The 20,361-nt window shown below is 37.7% G+C and overlaps 9 protein-coding genes across 9 annotated transcripts; 3 read left to right on the top strand and 6 right to left on the bottom strand.

The window, feature by feature from the left end:
* Positions 1-174: 174 nt before the first annotated feature.
* On the bottom strand, positions 175-1,164 carry YMC2 (organic acid transporter; the record flags this gene model as incomplete). The annotated part of the gene is made up of 1 exon (XM_018364339.1): positions 175-1,164. The coding sequence occupies one exon, from the start codon at positions 1,162-1,164 to the stop codon at positions 175-177; it is 990 nt and encodes a 329-aa protein (XP_018223140.1).
* Positions 1,165-1,504: 340 nt separating this feature from the next.
* Positions 1,505-3,151, bottom strand: SIF2 (Sif2p; the record flags this gene model as incomplete). The annotated part of the gene is made up of 1 exon (XM_018364338.1): positions 1,505-3,151. One exon carries the CDS (start codon positions 3,149-3,151, stop codon positions 1,505-1,507), a length of 1,647 nt encoding a protein of 548 aa, XP_018223139.1.
* Positions 3,152-3,544: 393 nt separating this feature from the next.
* On the top strand, positions 3,545-5,800 carry EXO84 (exocyst subunit EXO84; the record flags this gene model as incomplete). Its single annotated transcript, XM_018364337.1, has 1 exon — positions 3,545-5,800. The coding sequence occupies one exon, from the start codon at positions 3,545-3,547 to the stop codon at positions 5,798-5,800; it is 2,256 nt and encodes a 751-aa protein (XP_018223138.1).
* A 398-nt stretch (positions 5,801-6,198) lies between these two features.
* FES1 (Hsp70 nucleotide exchange factor FES1) lies at positions 6,199-7,074 on the top strand (the record flags this gene model as incomplete). Its single annotated transcript, XM_018364336.1, has 1 exon — positions 6,199-7,074. One exon carries the CDS (start codon positions 6,199-6,201, stop codon positions 7,072-7,074), a length of 876 nt encoding a protein of 291 aa, XP_018223137.1.
* A 230-nt stretch (positions 7,075-7,304) lies between these two features.
* MMS4 (Mms4p) lies at positions 7,305-9,362 on the bottom strand (the record flags this gene model as incomplete). The annotated part of the gene is made up of 1 exon (XM_018364335.1): positions 7,305-9,362. One exon carries the CDS (start codon positions 9,360-9,362, stop codon positions 7,305-7,307), a length of 2,058 nt encoding a protein of 685 aa, XP_018223136.1.
* A 196-nt stretch (positions 9,363-9,558) lies between these two features.
* Positions 9,559-13,923, bottom strand: VPS15 (ubiquitin-binding serine/threonine protein kinase VPS15; the record flags this gene model as incomplete). The annotated part of the gene is made up of 1 exon (XM_018364334.1): positions 9,559-13,923. The coding sequence occupies one exon, from the start codon at positions 13,921-13,923 to the stop codon at positions 9,559-9,561; it is 4,365 nt and encodes a 1,454-aa protein (XP_018223135.1).
* Positions 13,924-14,162: 239 nt separating this feature from the next.
* On the bottom strand, positions 14,163-14,855 carry DI49_1128 (uncharacterized protein; the record flags this gene model as incomplete). Its single annotated transcript, XM_018364333.1, has 1 exon — positions 14,163-14,855. One exon carries the CDS (start codon positions 14,853-14,855, stop codon positions 14,163-14,165), a length of 693 nt encoding a protein of 230 aa, XP_018223134.1.
* Positions 14,856-15,196: 341 nt separating this feature from the next.
* RXT2 (Rxt2p) lies at positions 15,197-16,504 on the top strand (the record flags this gene model as incomplete). The annotated part of the gene is made up of 1 exon (XM_018364332.1): positions 15,197-16,504. One exon carries the CDS (start codon positions 15,197-15,199, stop codon positions 16,502-16,504), a length of 1,308 nt encoding a protein of 435 aa, XP_018223133.1.
* A 117-nt stretch (positions 16,505-16,621) lies between these two features.
* On the bottom strand, positions 16,622-18,871 carry PBY1 (putative tubulin tyrosine ligase; the record flags this gene model as incomplete). Its single annotated transcript, XM_018364331.1, has 1 exon — positions 16,622-18,871. One exon carries the CDS (start codon positions 18,869-18,871, stop codon positions 16,622-16,624), a length of 2,250 nt encoding a protein of 749 aa, XP_018223132.1.
* Between the last annotated feature and the right edge of the window lie 1,490 nt (positions 18,872-20,361).

Here is a 20,361-nt window from a genome sequence, read left to right as displayed (position 1 = left end):
CCAACTAATTTCAGACTTTCTTTTCCACGCATATTCTCATTTCATATATTCTGTAACGACCAGTATAATTTTTTTCTGCACCAGAAAAAAAATAATAATTATAAAAAAACCATGCATTTTTCTATTGTATAATAATTACAACATGTTCTATATCTATAAAAAGGGTTCTTAATCCTAATCTTCTCCGAGAAACCTCATGACTAGTTCAAATGTGACAAACGTAGCACCATTTACAGGTGCGGATCTAACCATTGTGGGCCCGAACCCTTTAAAGAAAGCCCTGATACCTTCTTTGGCGTAGATCGTCTTTGCTACGTAGGAAATGGAATTCTTGTATTTGGGTTTTCGTAAATCATCGTTTTGTATGATAGATTTCACGACATCCAATGGATACACCGTCAACCACAACATTGTGCCGGAAAATGCACCAAATAGACACAGTTTCCAAGGAGGAATTTCGTTTCTTGTTAATCCGGTGCTGATTTCTTTAGCCATCAATGCCTCGTACACAAGGAAATACGTCCCTAGCCCGTGCCCGGCTCTTATCATTGTTGGAAACCACCCTCTCATCAACCCACCTTGGGCCTTCAATTTTTTGATACAGTCCCAGGGTCCTTTAAATTCTCTGTCTCCGCCATTTGATGTCTGTGTTTGTAGACGGATTCTAATCTGTTCAATCGGCGAGGCCAAAAATGAATTCACTACACCACCTGTCAGCCCACAAATGTAGTACTGGTATAGTGGAAGTGTATTTGAACGCGAGAGGTCTACGTTTTGGGAGCTTATATTCGCGTTCTTGGAGGCATTATAGGTATGGAAAAATCTTTTCATGGCCTCGTTCACACCAAATTGTACTGAGACACATATACCTACCCCCAATAACGGCGTTAAGGCGCCTTTATAAAATGCAAACACACCTTCATTCTTAACAAGTTTACGCAATACCTCCAGTGTTGTTGTCCTTGTAGTCGCAGTTTGAAGTCGAACTTTTGTTGTATCAAACGGTTGTCCAACAAGAACTTGTGCAACACCACCAACGGTACCGGCAAAAATATCTTTCAACACACGATTGGAACTTAGCCCTTTGTTACTGTCCAATACAGCAGAATTTTGTGGGTCTTCCAACTCATCCAGGAGTTGCGGCGTAGGAAATTCTTCGCTCATGATCCACTATTAATATAATATACAAGATGTATAAGTTGGTGCTTTTTTTACCTTTTTATTTCTTTCTATGTATCAATTCTATTTGTGAAAAAGTGACAACTAGCTAGGAAGAAACAAATTCCAGGGAAACATATAAAAAACTATGAAAACTAAAGCTCATTGTCTTTCTCATCGAGACTGTTCGTTATCTACAAAGTGATGACTCTTCGAGAATCCTGCACAACGTCACACACGGTCGGCCCGCGGCGTTTTCAATTGCGAAATTTTTCACTTTTCGCCTTTAGTAAACAAAAAAAAAAATTAATGATGAATTGATCTATTTATGTGCTTGCCAAATGGCTTATATGGCTACAACTGAACCTTCCCCAAGCGAATATGCTACAGAAATTTTGTCCCCCGTATGGTTCCACGACAGGTCAAAGACACAATCGTTGTCCTGGTTACTTTGGTAGCTAGCGTAGAGAGGAATGGGTTGTGGAATTGTAATGCTGCTGCCCGTGGTAGTGCAACTATTGCCGCCATACAACGATTGTTGCTTACGGTTCAGTAGCTTGCTGTTTAGTTTCTTTAGGTCGTAGACGTTCACTTGCCCATCCATGAATGCGACTGCGTATTTTTCTCCATCCTGTGATAGCCTTCCAACAAAAATGGGGATACCATCCATGATTGAAAGCGCCAGTAGTGTATTCTCCTCCAATGACCATATACGAACAGATCCATCCATTGAGCATGATATTACCTTGTCATCACCCACCCACGACGCAGATACGATGCTTTGTGAATGACCATAGAAGCAATTTTGAGAATTACCATTACCACCATGCCATATCCTTAGAGTACCATCGTCTGACGCACTTAGCAGAAGTTTGTTGGTGTCATTAAATTCCAAGACACTGATGGAACCATGATGCCCAATCAATTTACCTATAGGTGCCTTTTCTGTAATTTGATATACGAAAATGGCACCTTTAGGCCCAGGAATGACAAACTTGTCATCATCTACCCACTCGACATCAACACCAAGTGAATCCTCGCCATTATTGTTTGAGTTTTCAGCAGTAGCGGAAGATTCCCTATTTTCCTTCAACTCAAAATGTTGCATGACAGTGCCACTCAAGACATTCCAGAGTATAGTGACGTTCTCTACGTCCATGGAAATGAAATGTGTTCCATCTTTGTTCCATTTGATTGAGACTATAGGGGATCTGTGGAAATTTAAAACGTTCTGAAGTGCACCTGCCTTATTCCATAATCGTAATTCACCATTTTCTACACCTGTTACAATCGAGTTACCATCATTAGACCAGGCAAGGCATGTGACTTGATTCGTTGTCTTACCACTACTTGCGCTTAGAGCAAACGGATGTCTTAATTCGGCTATGACTCTCGCTTCCCAATGTTTTCCTTCTTCTCGTTCAGTTTCTATTATTTGGGTCAATCTTGCAACTGAATCCTTTTCACCGTATGCAAGAATGGATGCATTCAATGGATTCCAAATGGAGGAAACAATATTATCTAGCTTCGTAATCTCCTTCAACGTCTTGACAAATCCATCTAGGCTATCACCAGTACCGCTAGATGCCACATCAGAGCCTAGGCTTAGTCCATCAGTCGTGCCTGAGTCATTCTTGCCAAAATTATTATTCTCGGAATCATTTTCTAAGGCAAATCTTCCCTCAGTAGAGATTTCTGGAAATTTTTCTTTATCAACTTGTAGTGCTTGCACCAAATTAAAGTCCTCAGAAAGATGCTGTTCATCTAAAGAGCTGATATCGCCTTTATTATCAACCAGAAACTCGCTCTCCGTATACAGAATTCCTCTCTGCACCAGATTTACTAGTGTACCTATGGGAATATGCTCTTTGTATTTCTCATCAAAATCCAATACTCTTGTTTCATCTTGTAGCGCCAATGCGCTCACTTCATGCCCCATTTCTTGACAGTACCTCCAGATTAGATAATTTAGTTCTTCACTCGTAACACTCATTTTTTAGAAGTGATGACCTTTCCTACCTTTTTTTCTTCTCTACTATTGTTTTGTTTAGGTTAGCCGTTAACAGCGTGATGTTGCCACTTCTTCAAAGTTGAAATATGCGTTTTACTTCTCACACAAAACGAACGGTCTTCACAAATTTTGACTTAAAACGGATAGCCCTGGCACACACTTGTAATCTTTTCAAAGATAATTCATGATCTTGTTCATCTTGTTTATTTCCTGTTTGCTAAATTCCGCTCCATGAAAATAAAGGATGATGGAAAAAACAGTTCAGAGAGCCTCAATGAATGAATCCATTCGCGAGGCTAAAACAAACAGTGCAAGCAGCAAGCTTAGCTTCAGTACGGACTCATAAATTACTAACACGGATAGCCAGCATTTTCAATGGTTGACTTTTCTTTGAAGAAGGCCAGAAACAATTGGAAAAATGCAAAAAAATCTGCAAATTCTCCTGCAAAGCAAAAGGCACCTCCATCGCCTGCCAAGCCCAAGCAAAAAACGAAAAAAAATCCATACAGTGATCTCAAGGATCCTGCCACCAGCTATACGTTGCCAACCATTGATGCTAGGGAGAGAAACAGGGTAGCAACTTCAATGCAAAGAAGGCTATCAATTCATAATACAAACTATGCTCCACCAACTCTAGATTACTCAATGCCCTTGCCTGATATGACAAGTATGGCAATAATAAATGACAACATGGAGGGCAGCCATAATAATAGCAGCTTGACGACAGAGAACGAATCACTAAGTTCCAAAGGTCTTCAAAATAGTTTAAATCCGCCCGTTGCTGATAGCTCTATGAACGAGAACGTATATAACAAGTTACCTGCTAGATCGGCAATGAGAAATACTATGATGGTCTCCAACAGTAACGATCTTTTCCAAAATAGCATGTCGCTAAGGAAAGTGTTGGCAAATCCGCGTTTTAATGCCAAAGATTTCGTACATGATAAACTGAGTAATGCAAGTGCCATTACTATCGACAAATTTACCTCAAATTTAACCGATTTATCCATACAAGTTCAAGAAGAGGTAAAGTTAAACATCAATAAATCTTACAACGAAATCATGACTGTGAACAATGACTTAAATGTTGCCATGTTGGAGTTGAAAAGGGTTAGAGAAAATATAAATGACCTAAACGAGACTTTGGACCAGTTCACAAAAATAGCAGCAAAGAGGCTCCAATTACAAAACCAAATTAACAAGGAGAGGCAAGATGATGCTAATAATGTGGAAAGTCATAGCCCAGAGTTACTACCACCTTTGAAAGCAGGACAGAATGAAAAAACCAGGAGGAGAGATAGATCAAGCGTTTTCATATTAGAAAAATTTTGGGATACAGAATTAGATCAATTATTCAAAAACGTCGAAGGTGCTCAGAAATTTGTCAATTCCACAAAGGGAAGACACATCTTAATGAACAGCGCGAATTGGATGGAATTGAATACAACCACCGGTAAACCTTTACAAATGGTACAAATTTTTATCTTGAATGATTTAGTTCTTATTGCCGACAAATCAAGGGACAAACAGAATGACTTTACAGTAAGCCAATGCTATCCTCTAAAAGACGTTACCGTGACACGTGAGGAATTTTCCAGTAAAAGGCTTCTTTTCAAATTTAGCAATTCGAATTCGAGCTTATATGAATGCCGGGAAGCGGACGAATGCGCTAAAATGTTGGATGTTATAAGGAAGGCTAAGGATGATTTATGTGACATTTTTCATGTTGAAGAAGAGAATTCTAAACGTATCAGAGAATCGTTTAGATACTTGCAGTCTACACAACAGACACCTGGTAGAGAAAATAATAGAAGCCCTAAAAAGAATCAAAGACGTAGTATGGGTGGTTCAATCACTCCTGGTAGGAATATAACAGGTGCGATGGACCAATATCTTTTGCAAAACCTGACATTATCAATGCATTCGAGACCAAGATCYAGAGATATGAGTTCATCTGCTCATAGGCTTAGATTTCTGGATGAAGGGGTAGAAGAGATCGACATTGAATTAGCTAGGCTCAGATTTGAAACTGCTGTAGATGTGTTATTGGATATTGAATCACAATTGCAAGACCTCGCAGAAAAAATCTCCGACGAAGAACTAATGCTACATAACTTGATATCCCTGAAAATAGAACAGAGACGAGAAGCAATTGCCAGCAAGCTTTCTCAGAGTATTCTGTCGTCTAACGAAATAATGCGCTTGAAAAGCGGTACCGAGAATATGATCAAATTGGGATTACCAGAGCAAGCCCTTGATCTTTTCTTACAAAACAGATCCAGCTTGATCCAAGATTTGATTTTACAGATTGGGTCGGTGGATAATCCCACCAACTATTTGACTCAGCTAGCTGTTATTAGGTTCCAAACTATAAAAAAAACGGTAGAGGACTTCCAGGACATTTTCAAAAGGCTCAGCGGTAAAATCTCTTCAATCCTCGTGGATTGGTGCAGTGTTGAAGTAGACAAGCACTTCAAATTGATAGATAAGCAACTACTGAACGACGAAATGCTATCGCCAAGTTCTATAAAGTCATCCAGAAAACAGATAGATGGGCTGAAGGCTGTAGGGCTCGATTTCGTCTACAAACTGGACGAATTCATCAAGAGGAACAGTGATAAAATCCGCTAAGAAAAATCGCGGAAAACGAACTTTAATGAATTATATATAATACGTAAACTAGGTATATACAAATGAAAAACTGCTTCTCACGATATGGTGATCCATATACACCTCACAGTGTATCTGATTCCTTTAAAATCACTGTTTTCCGTCCTGTGGTTGGTGAACTTTAGTCTTCATTAAGACTTGCAATATGTATGTTCGTTAGTAGTGACCATGCCCTCTCAAGCTGGAACCTTCTGGAATCTTTTCGAGAGTGGAAACGATGAGGGCATCTCAAAGATTATTAACAGAAAAATGTTTATAAATTCATAGGAAGTTGTACCGAAAACATAACTGTCATTTCGTAGACAGGTCCTACTCGTATCAATAAAAGAGTGCTAATAAAACAAATACGTGCAAGAACTATGGAAAAATTACTACAGTGGTCTATCGCGAACTCCCAAGGTGACAAAGAAGCTATGGCCAGAGTTGGTCAACCAGACCCCAAATTATTACAGCAGTTGTTTGGCGGTGGTGGCCCTGATGATCCAACCTTAATGAAGGAATCGATGGCTGTTATTGTGAATCCAGAAGTTGACGTCGAAACCAAATTGGTTGCATTTGACAACTTTGAAATGTTAATCGAAAATTTGGATAATGCTAACAATATCGAAAACTTGAAGTTATGGGGGCCATTGTTGGAATTTCTCGATCAAACTGACGAAGAGGAGCTTCGCGCTGCTGCTTTATCAATCATAGGCACAGCCGTGCAGAACAATTTGAACTCACAAAACAACTTTATGAAATATGACACAGGTCTGCGAAGCCTTATTGCGTTGGCGAGCGACAAGACAAAGCCATTTGACGTAAGGACAAAGGCGTTTTATGCCTTGTCAAATCTAATAAGAAATCACGAGGACATTTCAGAAAAGTTTTTCAAGTTAAATGGGTTAGATTGTATAGCGCCTGTGTTAAGTGACGCCACCGTCAAACCAAAACTAAAAATGAGAGCCATTGCGCTGTTAACTGCTTATCTAACATCCGTTAAAATTAGTGAGAGTTTGATCAACGTGTTAAGAAAGGATGGCGTAGTTGAAAGTACAATTGATTGTTTGTCCAGCGAGACTGACTTGAACATTATAGATAGAGTTCTATCTTTCCTTTCTCAGTTGATTTCTTCTGGAATAAAGTTCAATGAACAAGAAATGCGCTTACTGAATGAAGGTTATAAACATATCGAACCTTTAAAAGAGAGACTTAACGAAGATGATTATTTAGCAGTAAAGTATGTATTAGAATGATTTTCATAGAAAAACATTGTCGCATTCCCATACCTCTTCAAAATGTCGAACAAGAATTATTAACAGTATTTTGTCTTTTTTTACTTGTTTGTAGCACCTTTTGTAAGATGGAGTTCATCAAAAGAATTAGAAAGGGTAAATGAAACCATGGCCAGTTTTATAATAAATACAGACGTAGAATACCTCTCTTACATAGTATATGCCCTTTCACCAAAAGTGCATTTTCATTATTATTCGATAACACCATTGGGGTCAGTACTAGTAAACAATTTGTAGAGTCTTCTCTCTATCGCTTCAGTCATCAAATACTTTCCTTCATTATCAGACTGTAATCGCCCCTTTTGCATATCTTCGAATAGTGATTGGAAACTGGGATACAAACCCACAGCATTATTGGCTTTCAACTCAGGCATCCTCCCAATTTGATGGAAGGTTTTTCTCAACGTGTCTCTACCATCCTGCGCGGATTTGACGTTCAAATGGGCGTATTTCATATATCTAATTGCGGGGTCCATACGTTGTTTACCAACCAATGAAACCAAATTCGGTAAGGAATTAATAAACTCCATGTGTGAGTTCGCAGTATGAATTTTAACATTCCATTCTCTATCAATGAAGCGAAGCCGTTGTTCTAAATCGAATTTCTTTATCCCTAGTTCTCCAACCTGATTTGATTTTTTGCTTTTAGGCCTTAGTGCTTCTTCGGTTCCTGATAATCGTTGTTCTACCCTAGCTTTATATCTTTTATCTTCTAATTGGAAAATGGCCCTCTTTAGTTTATTCAAATCACTTAATACAAGTATCACATGTTTTCCATTCTTTGAAAAAAAACGTATCTTCCTATACAATTCCTTCTTCTGTGATGTATATTGTTCAAAAAATTCCTGCGCATCGTAATATAGAATAGAAACATTTTCTTCTACAATTTTAGGATCACAAGGGTAGTAGAAGTCGTTACTAAAGTCGTAAATACTGTCGCACTTCCGAAGAAACCTTATGAGAGGTATAGAATCGTCATAACTCGGTTGGATAATCGCCGGTGCCACTTGTTGTTGCAGATTACTCTCGATCTTTTGAAACAACTGAAAAAGGTTCGGTGAAAGCTCTATAATTATTTGAGAGCGCGCTTTTACATTATCACGATATATCTGATTGACCTGTTTAAACGCGTTCTTATTCTCCGTTAATAGATGTCGTATTTTGCTTCTTGATTCTTCTCTGGAGTAATACTGGCCATAAGTTATATAATTTTCCAGCTGAGAAATTTCTCTGGCAGTGCTTTTGACGCTTTTGACGTTTTCAGTTGCTAAAGTTTTCGAGCGTTTGGCTTCTTGCGAACGGTCAGAATTGCCTATAATTGGTTGACTACATGTCCTTAGTATATTCAACTTTTTTGTAGGCGTTGAAAGAATATCAACACTGCAATTATCTGAGTCATCAAGGAATTTAGATAGGTTCAATTCCACTGTATCAGGTGATTTAACGTTTTTGGTTTGTGTTCTTGATAACGCGATGGTTCTTTTCTTCTTTTTTGGAATATATCTCAACTGGCCTTCATCTTTTTGGTGTACACTATTTTGTGTGACCTTCAGAACGCCATCTTGATTGCCTTCTGCCAATGCTTCTACATAACGGTCTGGTAGAGAAGTGTGGTTCGCAGTCGATGACGGCTTTTCTTTTGATGGGCTATCGTAGTTTACTGGAGACAATGGGAAGTCAAATAATATATTGGCTGCTTCCACCTGTGATTTTTGGCTATCGATATCACCGTTATTAGTTTGGACAACAGGGATTTCTCTATATTCATGACCGATAACAACTGATCCGGAATTTTTGCAAGGCTGTACTCCCCATTTCTCTGCAACGTTTTTCAAGTTGAACTGATGTTTGCTTTGTTTCCTTTCACTCGACTCGACATCGGCTGACCACTCGTCATTTATGAGATCATCCAAAAGTCTTTTAGTCTTCCCTCCTGTGTGATCTTCATCTTTTAACGACGAGTCCATGACACAGTCATCCAGTTTACTTGTGCTAATATCCTGATAAAACGGCGCAGAAAGTTCTATAGATTTGTTTGGTTCAATAATCTCAATATCATTCAGACTAAGAGGGTTGTTCTCTGGCGAGGATGGTATTGTATGTTCGCCATGTGCTGACCTTTTAACCTCATCTTGGTCCACTGATTCTGATAAAGCAATGACTTCAACGTTAGATGATCCATCGAGAATTTGAATACTGGCATCGTTTTTTGAATCCACTTCATCGATAAACTCTATCTCCTGGCGCATTTAATCCGATGAAATGGTGAGGTATTGCTAGTCTATTATTTCTTCCATACCTTCATCTCTTATTTACCTTATAGCCATTTTTTACACTGAATATTCACAACGCGTCGCAAGCCAATAAATAAAACGCTAAAATGCTCAAAACTTATATAAGTATATACCGTTAACGTTTATAGATAGATTATAAAAAGGATCGAGATTACTGGAAAATTCCAATAAGCCCAGAATTATCGCAAACAATCAGTAGAGGTATTTGATCGACCTGAATTGTAGCCAACGCATTTATGATATCATGATGGTATAATGAATCGTCACCTGGGTGGGTGCTGGAAGGTTTCCTTTTCCTCAATAATATAGTAAGATTGGCCGTAATTTGTGTTGGAATAAAGACATCGTCAAATCTTGATGGACTGACCACTGCCTTAGAGAGCGATAATTCCTTCAGGTCAAACATGATAATGGATCTAGTAGATTCGTCAGTAACAAAGATTTTATTATTTGATACTGAAATTGTACTCAATGCATGTAAAGACTTGACTCCACAAAACCCTAAATCTTCCAAATCTTTTTCAAGCGGCAAGAAGTGTTCCATGGATGGTTGCTCATCAGAGTTTATGAACGCGGTTTGACAATGTCCCTTAACAAAATTCCAAATTGTCAGGTATGTTTTTGAACTACCGCCTACGACGATTATGGAATTTTCCCCGTAAAACCCACATGTCTCTATATGAGTAATGGGCGTGTGATCCCCGAATGACCAACTTTTTATCATGACATTGAAGCGGATGTCCCATATGTCAATAATACCTCTTGTTGTCCCCAAAACCAAGGCACAGCAAACCTCATCGATACAGATGCTAGAAATGGCACCATGTCTTGGAGAACTCTCAATGACTTGTATTCTTTCTAAGGTTTTAATGTCAAATATCATCACCCTTGATAAGTTCGTTAAAACTATTAATACAGATTTCTCATCGTTTACAAACGCTCTCGTTCTCGTACCATATTCGTGTTTATCCAAATTTTTTAAGCTGAGTTTTCTAATGCATTCGCAGTTTGAGAATTTTGTTTCATTTTCTTGTTTGTAATGATTAACCCTCAATATAATGATTTGTCCGTCTTTGCTGGAAACTGCAAAAGCATCAAACTTCGGAATTATAGTCAACTGAGTTATGCTTGAGGAGCAATCATAAGTTAAGGAAGAGGAGTAAACCTCACCGAGTGCAATTTCTCTTAAGTTCCAAATTTTGACCACACCCTGGTCTGAACCCGTTACTAAATACGGTACTTCTCCACAGGATACAGTAGCAGCCGTGATAGAATTGGGTTCGTTTTCCATTAGTGTAGCTATTAGCTTACCTGTTAGTTTACTCATATCTGGATTTTCCAAAACTTCTACAATAGGTCCAAACTCTTTATAGTCTCTTAAAGGTGGTAGAATCTTAAAGGTTGACAAAAATTTTTGTATGGTCTCAACGTCTCCATCATAACTGTTGCTAACCATTACTTGCCTTTCTGGTTTGACGTCAACATTATCATTCATTCCGTGATTTGTTGAATATTTGTGATAGGATGTTGGTTCCAACTGAACAAAAACATTTCTTAAATTTGAAGTTGTAGTAGCAATGGATTTATTCTTGAACATTAACGACCCATTAATGTCCATGATCGTGGATAGCTGCTTAGCACTATTGACGCTCAACTTATTGCTAGTTTGCTCACTTTCATCGTTTGTATATATTTGCTGGTTTTCTATACTAGGATCTTGGGACTCTCTTGTCGATTGTTCAGCAAACTCTACATCAAAAAATATATTCCTCGGCATGACATTTGTAAGGTTTAGATTTGGGGGCGAATTTTGTATTAGCAAGTGGTGGCGCTTGTTGCTATAAAGAAAATCTGGGTTTGTCGCTATGATCTTTGCAGTCCTTATTACATAACCCCTTAGGGCTATAATTTTCCAGATGTCTTTCTCTGTTAGCCCAATGACGCGAAACTTATCAATCCAATTTCTATCTTCGGCTGTTAACGGGATTTCCTTATTATCATAGGAATGAACAGTAGATGGCGACTTAACGCCTTTTATAGAAGAGTCCAATTTCACGCCTTTTTTACTAAACCCATAGTTCTTGCTGGAGAAGTCCTTTGTTATAAATTGAATTCTATTGTTTCCAAAGGAATCTACATGATTTGTGGAGACTTTTTTCCAAAATAAGGACTTTGAGGCTCTAACAGCCCAGCTACACAGTAAATTGTAAACGGATCTTGACACTGGTTGCTTGCAACAGGTTATCATTGATTCAAAATTAAACTCAACATCGAACTCAAAAAAGGGCCTTATTATTGGATACAGAATGCAGTAGACTTCCGCTTTTGACAATTTATTAATGATTTCTATGATTATCATTAGTGTAAAATGTCTTATCCAATTATTGGGATGCAGTAGTAGGGGGGAGATTGTTTTCGAAATATCGATATAGAATTTTTTTCTTATTAATCCCGTCTTGAATAGAGACTTCAAACTTTGTAAGACGCTTATTACTACCAACTCTTCTGAATCTGTGATAGTCTGAATCAATAACGGTAGAATGTACTGCTCTAATGTAACAGTGCCTAAAAGAACTGAAATTCCTGATATCGTTTGAATCAAGGAAACCCGTAACGCGGGATCTTTGTCATTTAAGTAGGTTATTAAATGGCTTAATATGATATCATTTGTTCTCTCTCTGCCAAAAAATTTACAAAGTGGTAAGATGTTATGCAAAAGTGCCATTTTTACGTTTGTATCATTATCCGTTAGAAAAAGTACTGTTAAATCTTCGACACTTTGAATCAGTTTTGCTGAATATTTAGTGGCGCTTTCCATAATTTCCAAATTGTTATCTGTTGAGTTGTTATTATAGTGCTTGGCAAAAGTAATTTCTTGAAATCTGTTGATGATAACAGCTAAGTCGCTCAAACAATTAGCGAATACGATTCTTAGATAATTACTATTTTGTCTATTGGTAATGAGTAATCTTTTCAGTCTTGGTAGTAAGTAGTCTACGAATACGTTTTCGTTCAACTGGTCCAGTGTTCGCACAGATGATAGTACTTGGGTAAATGTTAACAAAGATAGGGCTTGCACATCCTGATCGCTATCTTCAAAACAGCACACGAGATAAGGCACAACCCGATCGATTTTATTTTCATCTGAAACAAACTGCGCAAATACTGCTAATAGTTCTAAATTTTTTAATTTTGTAGTCCTTAAAACAATATTTCTTAGACTATGAGATAAATACGAGGTGAAAAGTAAAGCACATTCTTCTTTAACCGATTTTACTTTTTCCGATACTTGGGTGAATTTCTGCAAAACTAGATGATGGTTTCCGGGGAAGTACAAGTTGGCGTTAAGTAGCTGACTATCTTCTCTATCTATGACATCAGATGTGAAAGTTAATGAATCTGCTTTTATCTTGTCCTTGCCTTTGGTTAGAGGAAAATCTAGACAATGACAGATTTGCGGGAAATCCTTATAAATTTTTTCGGTAGTTTCATCGAGAAGCTTCAGGTTATCCTCTAATGTACTATTAGTAAAAGCACTATCTGTGATTGGTGTACTTGTTGTCATAGTTACTAAATTTCTGAAATAATCGTAAGTGAAAGTGTAGAAATAATCAGGAAAGAAATTTCCGCGATATCTATTTAATAACTCATCACACGATAGCCTCTTTCCAGGATCTAATTGGACCATGTCTAGAATCATGTTTCTTAAATCGACAGATTTCATTTCCTCCATAAGAAATTCCTTATTGATATCATATGTGTTACTTTTGTATTTGAATAGTTGTGATAGGTTGAAAATGGGTCTGCCTTCAGCAAATATTTCAGCGATAACACAACCAAGACTAAATACATCCATTTCTTTGGTTAACGTATCATTTTTGGAATGGCCGTCTTGATAAAGTTTGGAGTTAAATCTTTCTGGAGCTAAATAACAAGTTCTTCTCTTTGAAGTATCAAAATAGAATAAAAACTCACCTGGATTATCCTCCGGCAGATATACAGGTTTGATAAATGCAGCAAAATCTGTCAATATGCACCAATTCCAACTTGTCACTAAAATGTTTTCTGTTTTTATATCACCATGAACAATATTTAGATTATGAATGTCTCTTAACGAATTCAGCAGTTGGAAAGCAATGAATTTCAATTCAATGTCCTGTAAATACGGCCTCAAACTCAACCTATCGTATAAATTATTTTTCAGGTGCTGCCGTATCATATAGCCGGCTCTATTCGTTTCGATCAATTTACTATAGTTCAAAACGTGTGGTAGCTGTCCCAGCTTAAACGATTGGGCCTTTATCTGTTGAAGAAAAGGCTGTAAGCTATACTGATCTGTGGGCTTGATGAACACTTTGATAACAATTTCGCCATTAGGGTCTAGTGCTTTGCATGTTTTTAAAAATCTTGATGAGTTCAGCTGAGAAACATAGTGTACTTCTTCTAAAACATCGATGTATGAAAAAATGGCAATGGAAGGGGACGTCTGAACCAACAGGGATAGCTGTGCCCCCATTTTAAGTGTTTTCTTCGTTTTCCTGTGTTTTAGCCTATGTTCTCTCTATTTTTCCATTTAACATGCCTATATATTTTCAAAGATATGTATGTCTGCTTTTCTCTTTTAGCATTCCGAAAAATTAAGGGAAGAGAGGTACAATGTTCTCAACTGAAGATAAAACATCACCTGCACAAGAAAACCTGGGAAAGAACGATATATATGTTCAATGGTACTATTTATATGTATGTATAAAGAATTTAAATTTGGGAACAGTAGCTCAGGTCCAAGTTTTCTAACGGTACAGTTTCGTGAAAACCACAATGCTCTGTTAAAAGTTTTAGATTTTCTTCAGAAATTTTGGCGACCTTCTCATTGTATATGTCACAGTATTCAAATGCATCCTTTGGCTTGATTGTCTTTCTGCCCTCCTTCAAGACATATTTTGTCAGCGATAGTGAGCATAGAACGGTGCCGTTTTTGATGGTGAATCTGCTCATAACATAAATCCATTTCTCATCCCAACAAATGATCCTCGATGTAACAGAGTATTTTTGGAAAGGCTTGATCTCCTTTAAGAAGTTGGTGAAAACGTTTGCGACTGGAATATATGGGTAATGCTTGGAATTGAGCATCAACTTCTGAAAAATCTTACACATCAAGCCGCCTCTTGAAATATCCAACTCTTCAAAATAGGTGCTATTACTTTTATGAAAGTAAAAGTCACATTCGAATGGAGAGGCATATGTGTCCAGTTTGGTGTACGAGAAGCAACCGTATTCGTTTTCTTTAAGTTTCTTGATATTTTTGGTCTTCGATCCTGTGACAATAGGCAAAAATAAAATAGGAATCACGCAGTAATAAAATCTAAAAAAATATGCACCAGGTAGTGACTTGTATGAAGACAGTAGGTAGGCAGCGAAAAGCCATTTTAAGATTGTGCAGAAAACCATCTTTTTTTTTTTTTTCTCACTTGCTTTTCGTTACGGTAGTTAGACAATTACTATTTCCTCGAGAAACTTTTTCGTATTATCACAAATGAAGGTAGCGGTAGTGCAAAAACAACTAATATCTCTTTCAAATAAGAATGACAGGGTTCATTCTAAAACGGCTTTAATTGAAAATCTTTATTATCTCCTATATTCGAGAGGTCCGACGCCGGGTAGCGGGCTCATTTTCTGTAAAATATTGACTTCTTGAAGTAAAAGGAAGAAACAATGCTTGATGACAGCATTTCTTAGAAAGAAGTACGCTAGAAACAAGGGTGCAACAGTTGCTTCTCAATCAGATTGAAATGAAGGTTCAGGATCTTGGAGCCAACAAGGTGGGACTAGAAGACAAGAGTGTGCTAGCGAATGAATCTAGTATAATTAGCGCATTCACCAGAAGAATAATAAAGGAAAAAAGCGGTAACTACCAGGTGCTGAAAAGATCTATTGATGGGAAATTGATCTACCCTGAAGCTACTGGAGTATCTTCCAATAGAGGTAATAAACTGTTGCAGAAGAGTGAAGTGGTTACCAGAAGAGATTTGAATAATTCTAAGCCCATTATTGAGCAGACCGTCTTTTATAACGGTTCAGAGCATCGCCTTTTACAAACAAATATTGCGGCTGATAATAAAACTAACAGGAGACGTAAAAGAATAAAATTCACACCCGACATCAACGTTGAGCCAGTCTCAATTGGTGGTGAAAACAACACCAACGAAAGCAACGAAAGCGACGATGGCATCACTGATGATTATGACGGCGATGAAGATGAAGACGACCTATCAAGATTAGTGAACATTAAGGAGATTTTGACCCCAATTCTTTCGCTTGGGGACGTAATAAACCATAAAACAATCTCAAAAACTTTTTCAAGCTTAATTTTGAAGAACCTGGCTACCCAAATTATTCTAATGATTGAAAGGGAGCAAATGTCAGTTGTTAGATATTCCCAGTTTTTAGAAGTGTTTTTGGGTGATCATCCAGAACCGATCTATGAATCCAACTTATACCTACCACCTTACAATCATAACTTAACTTTACCTGAGGACTGTAAAGCAACCGGATTAACCGGAAATAGTCCAAAGAATAGTATCAACGAAACTAATGTCAACACCACCATGACTACAGAGGATGAATACTCCAATAATGAAACGGAAGAAACTAAAGATGAAGACCCTTTTTTTGCCCTACCAAAACTAGAACAATCTAATGCACTTCTATCATTGCTACCATCATCATCCGGATCCGTCTCTATTTCGACGTTAACAGCAGCGGAACAACAACAATTGAACGACGAAATTGAATCAGCTAGACAGCTATCACAGATCGCATTACAAAGAAACAAAGAATTCATAAGAAACTTGCAAAAAATTAGAAAATCCGTGATAAAGGCCAATAGAATAAGGGGGAGGATATTAAGCTGGAGCCGAGAGTTCTTGGGCATTTCAGACGATGATATTACTATTCCAGTAGCGCTGCGTGTTGTCAAGAGAGGGTTGATCAGTGCTACAACAAACAAGACAACAAATTTCGAAGAAGAAATTGAGAATGGCATGGAAGATGGCGTGGCTGATGATAATGAACCTGACGATGAGGCTAATAGAGCTTGATTGTCGCGATGAAAAAAAAAAAGATAAATCTAGAAATAAAACAACAATATGTATCTTATTTGAAAATAATTAGTAATAATAATAATAACTTTGGGGGGTTTCGTCTTTACCTTTTATTCACCAATCATTTGAAGTGTAGTCGATAACCTTTACAAAGTTTGGATCTTCTTCATCTTCGATCTTGTTGTTACCTTTAAAGATTGGGGCAACACAATACTTGACAGTATCGTCAAACAATTCATCAATGAGGTCCTTCAAGTCTTTACCAGTTTGCTTGAAATCTGGGAAAGCATTGATCTCCAATAACTTGACTTCATAATCCGAATCGACCAAGAAATCTACACCATAGGTCTCAAACGCATTTGGTAACGGTTGGAAGTTTAGCCTGTTTACATTTACTGCCGCTAAGAAAACGTCATTTGTTATGCAATGAATCTGTTCCTTAATTTTCAACTTTTTCTCGTTTGGAATTTCTTCTAGGGAATCAAACTCCAAAACAGAAGAATCTTTATCTTTCTTCTTGCTTTGCAAGCATGTATTAGTCAGATGGCACTCCAAATCTTTCAAATCTGTTACGGAATATGTGTTAGGATCTAGAGGGACAAACGGTTTAGCAGCAAATAGTGCTAGCATCCTATCGTATACGAATACTTGTAAATCCCCTTTACAAACAACATAACACCTTATATGAAACTTTCTATTATCCATGGATGATAGCAATAATGGGCTCGTTGAATATTCTTGTATGATAAAGTGGCGCAATTGGGAGATATTTACTTTGTTATTATCCATGAATTCTGCATTTGCGTCGTCGTCATTTCCACTCTCTTCCGCTTCGCTATCTTCGTCATCAAAAGAATCGAAAATGGCTTGTAGGTCTTGGATGGTCTTGAATACCCTAATACCTTGACCTTTATCGCTCATACTTGGTTTCACAATCCACCATTTGCCTTTACTTTCGTTTTCCAATTCTTGACGTAACTCCCAGTTTTCGTCTAATGCATCATCTAAAAATTCTGCATAGTCTAAATCAATAGTGAACGATTCTAAATATGCTTTCTTCAAAATGGAATCTGGATGTTTTGCTGTATACGTTTGGATAGTGTGCGAAAGAAAGTGCTTTCTGATCAATGCTTTTCTGTATATATAAGAGTTGGTGTAATAATTTTTTGGTAGTTCCATTAATTTGTCCATGTCTAGTTGCTCATAGTCACCGTAGTGGAAAATCTTCGTTTGGTTTTCGTGTTTACCACTCTCGAATTCTGGTAAGCTTGGCACGATTTCCAACTGTGGCAAGTATTTTTTCAATGCGCTCGTTAAAGGTTTATATATATATTCCATTGGATCGATACTCACCACTGCAAGGCTATTTATCTTTGGTGAACCGTTTTCTTTTTGAGTCAGCTTTAACTCTCCAAGTAGATGATTAACACCCTTGAACGTGGCTTTCATAGGCGTAACACTAATCATTTTGGATTCTATGACTTCAGCATCAGTTAAAGCAGTCCTATCTTTATACTCGTTCTTGTAGTGGATAGAATCATTATGTGCACCAAACTTTGGAGCCCAGTGAAAGGAAATCGATGATGATTCGTTACCATCTTCGATCTCAGCAAAGTTATTCTCTAAATTAATATGAGGCCCGTTGAATATTGGAGTCCATCTGTTTTCCCAGATTGGCGCATAATATACCTTGGTATCGTCATTAAGAGTCTCCACTAAAGGTATATTAATACTATATAGATCGGTCTTTGGGTCCCAGTTTTTCACAAGATGATCTATAACGTCTAGGGATCTCTTGGAGGCCATTTGCATCAGTACAGGAGAAGCATCCTTCAACCCATTAAAGTAGGCCCATGATATAGCAATTGCCTTTGTATTTCCTGAAATAACGGATTCCATTGCACCACCCACTGTGCCAGATGATGTAATATACGCCGCAGATGTATTTCTGCCAACATTTGGACCTGACAGCACTAAATCGAATTGATCGTTAGAGAGTAAATGTAACCCGATATTTACACACGATGCTGGGGTTCCGTCAATCAATACCCACTCGATCGCATCTTTCGGAATTTCTGCATTCAAAACGTAAGGCAATTTGGAGTTGTTCGACTTTAGTTGGGGCTGGATAAAAGGACCCCAGAAAGTATTATCTTCAGCGTCGACTTTGGAATATATAAATTGAGCCGTCAAGTTCTTACCAGCAAGATGAGCCTTACCGACCCATGATTTTTGAACGTGTGGCACGCAGATTGTAATTTCCCAATCAGGATAAGATCTCTTAATATATTGAATAAAGGGTCTGATGTATGGTGAAAATTGATCACTCAGGGGACCGTCATCGTTAGTTATCAAAACACGCATCTTTGGAATTAATCTTGATTGTTTTGTATTCGGAAGAAGGAGATGATATTGTGAGCACCGGCGTTCAAATCAAAGGATCAACGGCTAAATCCGGTGTTCTTTGAGTATCCCATCACTTCATTTTTTTTTTAATTTTAGCATTTCATAGAAAAGCGAAAGAAAAAAAAAAAAGGAAAAAGCTAAACACTCCTTGTGGTAATAGAAGAAAGCATGATATTCTTCCCCTCTCTACTCGAGAAAATTGAGCTGGAATAGTCCTCTCCCTTCAATTGACTCAAATCATCTCTAGTTTTTTCATATACGCAATCAATGTTATTATTACTGGTTGATTTTAATTAGTAAGTAGGGCTTGAATAAGACTCCGTAAGCTATGTATTAATTACAGAACAGCGTGATCCGACATGCTGCAACCTTGCTTCTTCTCACTATTGCTCTGACCGTAATCTGTACACATTAATTATTTATCGATCAATAGTTGCGTGTTGCAAGAACGTTGTTGGCCTGATGCCGTTAAACTGCTTATAGCACCCTGTCGTTACGTTAGGCTAGTAAGTTGCCAGTCCTGTCGGTCAAGTACACAGGCACGTCTCTGGGGTCTTGAGGGCTGTTTTCAACAAGAATGTGCAGTATATGTGATAAGTGCCACCTTTTTCCTTAAACCAATTCCTATTACGGTATTCAGCAACATCTCAATTAGCCAATGCTTAATCATAAAAAGTAAAAAGCTTGATACAATTTTTTCCCCTTGCCTTTAACAATATATATATTTATTAATTTAGCACGTTTTTCTAAAAAAGTGCTCCCATCCATATCTAAAAAAAATATAGAAAGCAATAAACAGGCACATTGTTAAGCAGGCACATTGTTAAACGAAGCGGAACCGTGTTCCGGAAACTTGGCACTCACACGTGGGTTTCGAACGAGCCAAATGAATCATTCTGGTTGCTGTCACCGGACGCATTCCAAATGCCAGATTACCGAATTGGTTGCCGCGACACACAAGACAAGCCCGTTTTGGATAAAGTAAACAACTTTGAATGGCAAAATAAATCATATATAAGTACTCAATGTTTGTTGAATGAAACTCAATTGAATTTGGAAGTTGTAGGAATGAAAAATAAAAAAAATCAAGCACAATTCGAGTTTCCCAATGTTCAAGTCTATTGTTTGTTCAGTTTTAGCCGCTTCTTTAGTTAATGCAGGTACTATTCCTCTTGGCAAGCTAGCCGATGTAGCCAAGATCGGTACCCAAGAAGAAATCATTCCATTCTTGGGTGGTGCAGGACCATACTACTCCTTCCCTGGCGACTATGGTATTTCTCGTGACTTACCTGAAGGTTGTGAGATGAAACAAGTGCAAATGGTCGGTAGACATGGTGAAAGATACCCTACTGTTAGTAAGGCTAAGACCATTAAAAAAACATGGTACAAGTTGAGCAACTACACTCGCCAATTCAACGGCTCATTGACATTTTTGAACGATGATTATG

The sequence above is a fragment of the Saccharomyces eubayanus genome, chromosome IV, assembly GCF_001298625.1.
Source record: "Saccharomyces eubayanus strain FM1318 chromosome IV, whole genome shotgun sequence".
Classification (NCBI taxonomy): domain Eukaryota; kingdom Fungi; phylum Ascomycota; class Saccharomycetes; order Saccharomycetales; family Saccharomycetaceae; genus Saccharomyces; species Saccharomyces eubayanus.
This window is presented reverse-complemented; position numbering and strand designations above follow the sequence as displayed.